The sequence below is a fragment of the Salmo salar genome, chromosome 08 (genome assembly GCF_965601325.2).
Source record: "Salmo salar chromosome 08, fSalSal1, whole genome shotgun sequence".
Classification (NCBI taxonomy): Eukaryota; Metazoa; Chordata; class Actinopteri; order Salmoniformes; family Salmonidae; genus Salmo; species Salmo salar.
Window position 1 is genome coordinate 17,069,117 of NC_138298.1, and position 10,657 is coordinate 17,079,773.

Here is a 10,657-nt window from a genome sequence, read left to right on the forward strand (position 1 = left end):
CCAGTGCATACAGACTGTTTAAGAAGACAATGTGGTAATGTTGGGACAACATTTATTTTGTCGGGGAGAGTGTGACAGGTTAAAGGAAATACTCATAGCCTGTTATACATGAAAAAGTATTAGTAAGTTCATAGTATGTGAGGATCTTAAAACATCTAAGGTTAAAAAGATCAGGCATTCAGTATTAGTTGATAGAGATTGATAACATTCATATAATTGTGTTAAGTTAAAATCCGTCAAGCGTACATAGGGTAAGAATTGTAAAAGGAATGTGTAAACGTTATATTGCTTACTTTATTTTGTGGTGCCTAATTGAAGGGGAAAAATGTTAATCTGTGATCTACTAAATGCTCTTAATCTATGAGTCTGAGATCGATTGCTCTGGTTTCCACCCAAGTTCGCGGGGAAAGCGCGTCTTTTTCCTCATTGCGCTAAAGCTCATTGAGGAAACGATACCGTATCACTCTCGTGATTATTTCTCCCCTTTTTCAGAGGCGTATCAATGACAGTAGTCCGACTGACAACCTTACCAGGATGAGGACTTGCCCATGTAACGCTAAATTACGCATGTTGTTTGCTTAGCTAGCTAACTACATGCCAAATTGTTAGGCTGCCATCGGTTATCAGAAAATACAGTGCCTTTAAAATATATATATATATTTCACCTTTATTGAACCAGGTAGGCCAGTTGAGAACAAGTTCTCATTTACAACTGCGACCTGGCCAAGATAAAGCAAAGAAGTGCGACACAAACAACAACGCAGAGTTACACATGAAATAAACAAACGTACAGTCAATAACACAATAGAAAAAAATCAATATACAGTGTGTGCAAATGAGGTAAGATTAGGGAGGTAAGGCAATAAATAGGCCATAGTGGAGAAGTAATTACAATTTAGCAATTAACACTGGAGTGATAGATGTAGATGTGCAGAAGATTCATGTGAAGTTTAGAAGCTTCTGATAGGCTAATTGACATCATTTGAGTCAATTGGAGGTGTACCTGTGGATGTATTTCAAGGCCTACCTTCAAACTCAGTGCCTCTTTGCATGACATCATGGGAAAATCAAAAGAAATCAGCCAAGACCTCAGAAAAAAAAATTGTAGACCTCCACAAGTCTGGTTCATCCTTGGGAGCAATTTCCAAATGCCTGAAGGTACCGCGTTCATCTGTACAAACAATAGCACGCAAGTATAAAACCATGGGACCACGCAGCCGTCATACCGCTCAGGAAGGAGACATGTTCTGTCTCCTAGAGATGAACGTACTTTGGTGCGAAAAGTGCAAATCAATCCCAGAACAACAGCAAAAGACCTTGTGAAGATGCTGGAGGAAACAGGTACAAAAGTATCTATATCCACAGTAAAACGAGTCCTATATCGACATAACCTGAAAGGCCGCTCAGCAAGGAAGAAGTCACTGCTCCAAAACTGCCATAAAAAAGCCAGACTACGGTTTGCAACTGCACATGGGGAAAAATATCGTACTTTTTGGAGAAATGTCCTCTGGTCTGTTGAAACAAAAATAGAACTGTTTGGCCATAATGACCATCGTTATGTTTGGAGGAAAAAGGGGAGGCTTGCAAGCCGAAGAAGCACGGGGGTGGCAGCACCATGTTGTGGGGGTGCTTTGCTGCAGGAGGGACTGGTGCACTTCACAAAATAGATGGCATCATGAGGCAGGAAAATTATGTGAAGCAACATCTGAAGACATCAGTCAGGCAGTTAAAGCTTGGTCACAAATGGGTCTTCAAAATGGACAATGACCCCAAGCATACTTCCAAAGTTGTGGCAAAATGGCTTAAGGACAACAAAGTCAAGGTATTGGAGTGGTCATCACAAAGCCCTGACCTCAATCCTATAGAAAATGTGTGGGCAGAACTGAACAAGTGTGTGCGAGCAAGGAGGCCTTACAAACCTGACTCAGTTACACCAGCTCTGTCAGGAGGAATGGGCCAAAATTTATTGTGGAAAGCTTGTGGAAGGCTACCCGAAACCCAAGTTAAACAATTCAAAGGCAATGCTACCAAATACTAATTGAGTGTATGTAAACTTCTGACCCACTGGGAATGTGATGAAAGAAATAAGCTGAAATAAATAATTATCTCTACTATTATTCTGACATTTCACATTCTTAAAATAAAGTGGTGATCCTAACTGACCTAAGACAGGGAATTTTGACTAGGATTAAATGTCAGGATTTGTGAAAAACTGAGTTTAAATGTATTTGGCAAAGGTGTATGTAAACTTCTGACTTCAACTGTATGTGGCTAAATCTAGTGTGCCTACTGCGATGACCAATCTAATAGCTCAAATTACCAATCGAATAGCTCCAATCATGACCCGGCCAGGCAAAGTTTGATACTAGAGAATTCAAAAATTTAAAAACCATTACCAGAGAGAGACTGTCAAAGAATAGAGCAAAGAGCTGCTGTTTTTATGAGTGTGTTCATGTCTAAGATTTTATTCAGAAACATAAAACGTGCTTCTCCCTACTTACACTAGCGCTGCAATGAATGAGTAGCAAAGTTTATCGATAGCATTATTATTAGCATCAGCTAGTCGTGTTTATTTTAATATCAAGGAATATTTCACTTTCTCTGGTCTTAGGAACAATATACATATGGGCACGACTCAAGTTTCGGCAATAAGTGGAAGACAGTGTCCCCTCTCTATGGTCAGTCTCACAGGAGGAACAGAAAGAGAGCCGGAACAGGAGAGAGCTGGAACCGCAAGAGGCGGACCCTCTGCTGCTCTCTCCCTTCGCTGAGACTAATGCCTTGTTCAAAACAACTAGGAACTTGGAAATCCCTCTGACTTCAGTGCATTTTATACAACTAGGAACGCTGAAAAAAACTAGCTCTGATTGGGAAAAATCATTTTGAACAGTCATCCAAACTCGGGCATCTTTCTAGAGCTCTGACTTTTAGACATGAAGATCACTGAAGTCATGATTTGATCTCTAGTTCCCAGTTCTCTTGAAAGCACCATGACCATCAGATGCCGGTACCATCAGTCCAGTAAAATAATAAAGCAAATCATTTGCAAATGGTAGCCATGATGAACAGTTTAATTGGTATGGTTCAACTTTATAACTACCCTGTCTCTGTTCCACACTCCAGTCGATGGCGGTAATGCATCACTAAAGTTGGTTGCCAACCGCCATTTAAAAACCACTGAAGAAGTGTAAACGGAAGTGTACAGTGACCAAGACAAATTTCCACGTTGGCGTTTATATTGTTATTTAGACATGTATTACACCATGGAACTCAGAATATGAGTAATTTAACTGCAGAGTTTCATAAACTTATCCCTGGTAGTCTTTAATTCGCGTTGTAGACGGGACTTGGTTGATCAGATCTGTTATCTAGGTAACGCTAACGATCTAGCTGCTAATGTTAGCTAACAATGGATAACTGTATGGTTTTTCACACTAAAATAGCCTCCATTATGGAGGTGCTAGCGAATGCAGCAGTGGCAGAGGTCTGTAAACTGGTAGACGATGACTATGCAGTGTTTCGTTTGGAAATAACTCAAAGCCAGAAAGAAAACAGTGCATTGCGAAGGAAAGTACAGCTACTGGAACTGAAGATGGTACGGGAGCGCGTCCTCGCCAGTCGTCCCAGTAGTGTCAAAATCCTTGACCGATACAGAGGAATGGCAAGAGGTACAGTTTGCCGAGGTTGAGGGGCCTGTCGCCCAGTTCACAACTGCACATGTTTGACTTTAGATGTGTTAACCACGTATGGTTAAACATTGTCCAGAGACCTGATGTTGAATTTCATGACATTGGAGACCACGCCAAATGAGCGTTTGGATCAGGAAAGTTCTCTCTCAGGACCTCTACAAGCCAGAATGCTGAATAAAATAATTGTACTTATTTTGCCTGATGTCCGTGCAGTTGGTCCTTTTGCAGGTAGGAATGTTAGACAATATATCCAAATTATGATTGTCAACTTTTAAAAATATGAATGCACTACCAGCACATTTATCAACCAAAGTGGTAAAGTAACTTAAAATATAACTGTATTCAACATACTGGCTTGTAAAGGTTGTGAGAATAAACTTTCCTGATCCAAACGCTCATTTGTGCCTTTAGTAGAATTCAATGAAATTCGACATAGTTTCCAGGCTAAGTTAACCGGAGTTGTGTCTTGGTCAGTTTTTGTTAGTATGCAATAATTCTCCTTTAGTTAACTTGCAGAAAGACACACTATCATATCATATAATCAGAAAACATTTACTGCATTAAAAAAACGATATTATGCATGAAACATAATAAATCGATCTATAAATGTTATATCAAGAAGTTATGCAAAGTGTTACCTTACATTCTTGCCAATTCTACACACTCAAAATGGTCAATAGTGTGTAGTATAAGTATTAAGCATTGACAGTAGCTAACCTAACCACCTCTTTTCCTCCCAATCACTCTCTCAGGTGAAGGACATCTTACTGGAGGCCACAGGAGCTTTGTGAAGCCAGCGGGACACAATACATGGAGAGATGACCATCCAATCACTGTTGATGAGGGGAGTGGAACCTCAACCAAGAACGTTATCGTGATAGAGGTTAGTGTAATATAATTACAGTACATCAAATGTGGCCAGTTTATTTCAGAAAAACTCCCCTCAGATATTTGCTTGCTTACGTGTACATCCTTATTTATCTGCCATAGGGAAGCTTGTGACACTTCCCTACGACATTATTATCCAATTCTACTCATTTACTGGTAACAACCTCCCCTCTTCTTGTGTCAGTCTGCCGATACAGAGGCTGCAGGTTCTGGGGTCAAGCTGGAGAGATCTGAAGGAGATGAGGACCCACTGCACAGCAGAGACATCCAGACTGGAGCAGCGCATGGAGTGGCGCTACCTGTAGCCACCGAGGACCTCACCACCACTGCTGCGCCCCAGGCCAAGACCCGATGCAGTATCACGGAGGTCAGTGGAACGCCGAACGCCGTCCTCAAGGCAGAGACGGAGACAGGCACAGAGACTTTAATTGTAACACAAAGGCTATTACACACAGGATCTAACCACCGATCAGACCCCGAGAGACTGGGCTGTCTTCCTGCTTCACGCTCAGAGCATTTAATGGTATTTCACCAGAGGCAGGGGACAGTTAATTCCCGTGGAGATGGTGATGCGTTAGACACTGGCGTTGATGATCTGTCTTGTTCTTACGCTACAGAGATGGACCCTGGCAACATGCCCATGGGTTTAGAGACACAGACTGATCTGTCTAGAGAGGACTGGAACCGGTACAGTAGTAGTAGTGTATACTCTGAAGGGTGCCTAGATAAGAAAGGAGAGGTTATAGTGATAGATGAGGTGACTGTGAAAGTAGAGGGCGACGCTCCTCCCACATGGAATGCAAATACTCACCTAGGAGACGGACACTCACAGGGCAGAGATTTCTTAGATTACAGGGGAAATCTAAATGTCGCCACCCACTCCCCTTTACACACGTTCAGGGATCGCGACCCAGTGTCCGCACCTTCCGATTCACACGGCCACGTGATTTTTGATCAGGTATTACATTTAAACGATAGGGCTGTAGCCCAGGCTCGTGGTGGGGGAGCAACAACGGTCGGGAAAGAGAAACTGGCTAACTGGAATGCAGACGAGACTCACTTAGGAGAAGGACACTCGCAGGGCAACACTAGTGACTTCTTAGCCTACAGGGAAAGTTTAGAGACAAATCTAAATGTCACAACCCACTCCCCGTTACACACAGTGTCCATGTCGATGGAACCTTCCAATTTGCACGGCCGTGTTCTTTTCAATCAGGTATTGAACTCAAACGACCAAAGGGCCAAGGCATGGAGAGGGGGAGCAACAACGGGCGGAAAAGAGAAGCGCTTCCTCTGCATGTTCTGTAACAAAGGCTTCAGCTGCTCCCAGAAGGTGGAGATCCACCAGAGGGTCCACACAGGGGAGAAACCCTTCAGCTGTACCCAGTGTCACATGTGCTTCACCCATGCTGGTAACCTGAAGAGGCACCAGAGGGTCCACACAGGGGAGAAACCTTTCAGCTGTGCCCAGTGTCATATGTGCTTTGCTCAGACTGGTGACCTGAAGAGGCACCAGAGAGTCCACACTGGAGAGAGGCCGTTCGCCTGTACTCACTGCGGGAAGAAGTTCTCAGAGAGGAGCTACCTCAGGATACACCAGCAGAAAAACCATTCCACTCTATAACATAGAAAGTAACCATTCCACTCGATAGCTTCTGATGTTTAGATTAGAGACAAAGAATCATTATAATTGTTATCAGCAGAAAAGATCCACAGATGAATTTGGAATAACGAGAGTAACAGATTTCAGTGTAGAATATTGCATCCAGACATTGTGTGATATATAAGCCTAAAATGTCTGTTACATATTGTGTTTGTACTGCGTAGGTTATATAACTATTTAATTACTTCCATTCAACTACTTAATTTTTTTCCCAAGACACTTTTAATGAGAAAATTATTTCATTTATGCAGTTTATCAACTTTGAGGCATGTGTATACTGTATGTGGTTTTCATATGGTGTATTTAAAACCTGTTCATCTTTAATAAACACAAAATGGGACTTTTCATTCTAAGACAAACACCGGACCGCGCTTTATAACCAATAAACACTTACTAAATATACACTACAATTCAAAAGTTGGTGTTCACTTAGAAATGTTTTTGAAAGAAAAGCACTTTTTTTGTCCATTAATAACATCAAATTGATCAGAAATACAGTGTAGACATTGTTAATGTTGTAAATGACTATTGTAGCTGGAAACTGATTTAATGGAATATCTACATAGGTGTACAGAGGCCAATTATCAGCAACCATCAGTCCTGTGTTCCAATGGCATGTTGTGTTAGCTAATCCAAGTTTATCATTTTAAAAGGCTACTTGATCATTAGAAAACACTTTTGCAATTGTTAGCACAGCTGAAAACTGTTTTGCTGATTAAAGAAGCAATAAAACTGGCCTTCTTTAGACTAGTTGAGTATCTGGAGCATCAGCATTTGTGGGTTCGATTACAGGCTCAAAATGGCCAGAAACCAAGCACTTTCTTCTGAAATTCGTCAGTCTATTCTTGTTCTGAGAAATGAAGGCTATTCCATGTGAGAAATTGGCAAGAAACTAAAGATCTCGTACAACGCTGTGTACTACTCCCTTCACAGAACAGCGCAAACGGGCTCTGTCCAATGTCTGTTCTTTTGCCCATCTTAATCTTTTTTTATTGGCCAGTCTGAGATATGGATTTTTCTTTACAACTCTGCCTCCCGGAGTCGCCTCTTCACTGTTGATGTTGAGACTGGTGTTTTGCGGGTACTATTTTAATGAAGCTGCCAGTTGAGGACTTGTGAGGCGTCTGTTTCTCAAACTAGACACTCTAATGTACTTGTCCTCGGCTAGCAATTCTCTGGCCCTGCCCCTATACTTCTGATTCAGAGAGACTGATGGCGCCTGAGGTTGACCCACTAACAGATGCTGCCTTCAGCCTGCCTTCTATAGGATCTATCAACTGGAACATGGACCCTGTGACAACACAGACACTCCCTGGCCTTCGTCCTCCTCACACTCTCCTAATGTTAAACCAGACCTCAGACAATGCCAGTGCCTCAACACTAAATGGCTACACAAGCCCATTGACAAGTGACAGTAGTAGTAACACTATCAGTAGATCTGGTGGCAAAGAGAAGTTCTTCCCGTGTTCATTCTGTGAGAAAGCCTTCAGTTTCCCCAAACAGGTGAAGATCCACCAGAGGATGCACACAGGGGGAAAAATCTTTTGGCTGCCACGTGTGAGAATATGTTCTCCCACCAGCACCAGCTGAAGATGCACCTGAAGATCCACACAAAAGAGCCCGTTCGCCTGTACCCACTGCGGGAAGAGGTTCTCGGAGAGGAGTTACCTCAGGATACACCAGCAGAAAATGCACACGGCCCATGTATAGAGTATAGTGACATGTAATGTAGTACTAGTTAGTTTGTAGTTAATTCTGTTTGTTTAGGATGTAGTAGGGAACTGGATGAGGTGAACTGAGGAAAGAATGAGTATGATGAGGCAGAGTAGATGATATGGTGATGGTTGGTGTGATGGTGTCTGTAAAAATGCTTCACCGATGAAGAGTGACTACCTTGTCCTGTTTGATGGTCATGTTTTATAATGAGGAATTGAGTGCTTATGTTTACTTGACATTAAGTAGTGTGTAATGTAATGACAGTGTTATAAATGTGAATTTGATGAAACGTGAGGGTACCAGATTTACAGAAAAGGTCAAGTGTTACCATAGTGAGAAAAGTTATTCTACTAGTCACGTATCATTTTGTGCAATAAAAGTACGGTACTTCATGTTGTGAGCGTATGACTATTTTGTTGAAATTAAGGTTTTCCTTATCTCAGTCGAACCAAAACATACTTAATTTGAGTCAACACATTGCCATTCTTTTTTAGAAACTCCAATGACTCCATATTGTTAGGTACTTGAATCAGTGTTAGAGATGTGTTTGACTGTGGTTAACATTTGATGTCATGTTTCTGTGTACAGCAAAGAGTTTCTTATATAAACTTTCATGCTTTTCTGTTCAATTTGTCTTTACAGTCTGCAGTCCATGAGGACCTGCTGATATCCGGTGTTGCTGGCGGGAGAGACTTGACCTCTGAAGCGGAAGCGGCTGGTTACAAAACCTGACCCCGGATCAGGACCCTGGATCAGAAACCGTCCCTCTTCCTTCCTAAGTCAGAGCCAGGACCGAACCACGAGGGACAGAGACTCCACCAGCACACAGACCACAACCAGTGGACAGGTAGACTGAACAACCTCAGTCCTGGTGGTCATCAGAGAGACCGTGGACCCACCCTGGGCTTCAGCCTTTGCAGAGAGTGGTGGGAGTCTATCAGCAAGTCTGTCTTCTCTGTCAGGGTCTTGTTTAATGCCTGGTGACTGGGTTCATAGAAAGCCTGAAGCTGGACCTATGTCTGGCCTTCCTTAGTTACCTCATGGTTACCCCACCAATACAGACATGGTCAGATTGCACGTTCACCAGAAGAGGTACATAGCCTATTACACAGCACACAATCCAAACAACACCCAGTCAAGGAGGGAGCTCAAAGACTAACCACCTGAACCACCTCTGGTGTTATTGGGTCACAACATGGGAGGCCGAGCATTAGGACAGACGCCGACAAGCCGTACGCCTGCCCCGTATGTGGTAAGCGCTTCGCTTAGGCGAAGTATGTGAAGGACCACCAGAATGTTCACACCAAGGAGAGACCCTTCAATTGTCAGCTGTGATAAGGCGTCCGCATGCTTCCCAGCCAAAACAGTTTGGAAGAGTTTGTGCATATGTTATGAGGCAAGCCGAAATTCGGAGCTGATGTCTACGCCCCTTCGTCGGTGACTGGTCAACAGTAGAGATTCTTCATTAAAGTCTTTGTTGTCATTCAACAAGAGACGACTAGTTGTCATGCACAATTTTTCATTGACATATACAGCACCAAACATCTTAGTTAGCTGTGAAATTTGTGCAACTAAGATCTCCTCGGCAAAGGCATCCAATTTAATGACAACTCAAGAAATCTATTTTAGATTAACTGACTATTTTGAGGAAGTGTGTACTGGCTACGGCGTCTCAAAATGGACTAACAGTACTATTGCCTTTTTTTTCTCATTTTTCAAGCGAAGGTCTTAAGGGAGTATGCGAGCACACTTGTTCAGTTAGGCATGAACTGAAGAATGCTGATGCCTTTACAAGAGGTTGTCCTTCGGAAGTAACCTTATCTGACACAGGAGTGTCCACCATGGGGAGAAATCATAGCAGTGTGGCTTGAGATGTACACAGGGGATATGTGGGAACCATTCTTTATCTGACATATTTTAGTTATCATGTGAAGTGTCTTGGGGTAAGAGGGTAATTAACCACATGCCCCTCATTAACCCTTTGTTAACTTATCATTTGAAATGGACTTGGGTAAATACCAGTTTTTAGATGGACAGTAAATCTAGGCTAGAACAAGGACATTTACCTTACTGAGGTGATGTAGATGGAATAAAGCAATATTATTTTCTACTCTGTTCTTGCTAACACTGTTCTTTCTAAAGAAGTGTGCTCTCAGCTTGAAAGATACTGATCATAGGACATTTGATGTAATAAACGGTACCGTATTTCAAATTACAGTGCGCATACCTTTTTCATTTAACCACACCCTTGAGCTATGACGCCAACATATAAAATGATTTGTCTTCAGTGTAATTACGTATTTTTGTCAATAACAGCTGGTGCGAGATATTCTAATATTAAAGAAGTCTCGAGGTATTGTTCACCTGAGGTAGAGTACCTTATGATAAGCTGTAGACCACACTATCTACCAAGAGAATTCTCATCCATATTATTCGTAGCCATCTATTTACCACCACAGACCGACGCCGGCACTAAGAGCACACTCAACCAGCTCTATAGGGCCATAAGCAAACAAGAAAATGCTCACCCAGAAGCGGCTCTCCTAGTGGCCGGGGATTTTAATGCAGGCAAACTTAAATCAGTTTTACCACATTTTTTGGGCAACCAGAGGAAAAAAACTCTAGACCACCTTTACTCCACACACAGAGATGCATAGAAAGCTCTCCCCCGCCCTCCATTTGGCAAATCCGACCATAATTA

At 42.4% G+C, this 10,657-nt stretch overlaps 1 protein-coding gene across 3 annotated transcripts; it reads left to right on the forward strand.

Annotated features, from left to right (window-relative positions):
* The first annotated feature begins 3,162 nt into the window (after positions 1-3,162).
* On the forward strand, positions 3,163-10,171 carry LOC106610144 (uncharacterized). Of its 3 annotated transcripts, XM_014209321.3 has the most exons (4): positions 3,164-3,668; positions 4,442-4,572; positions 4,762-4,944; positions 8,599-10,171. In XM_014209321.3, exons 1-4 carry the CDS (start codon positions 3,410-3,412, stop codon positions 8,686-8,688), a joined length of 663 nt encoding a protein of 220 aa, XP_014064796.1. In that variant the 5' UTR covers positions 3,164-3,409; the 3' UTR covers positions 8,689-10,171. The 3 variants fall into 3 exon arrangements, with proteins under 3 accessions (XP_082834525.1, XP_082834524.1, XP_014064796.1); XM_082978399.1 differs by lacking the exon at positions 8,599-10,171 and having other exon boundaries at positions 3,163-3,917; positions 4,762-8,348; XM_082978398.1 differs by lacking the exon at positions 8,599-10,171 and having other exon boundaries at positions 3,163-3,668; positions 4,762-8,348.
* Positions 10,172-10,657: the final 486 nt, after the last annotated feature.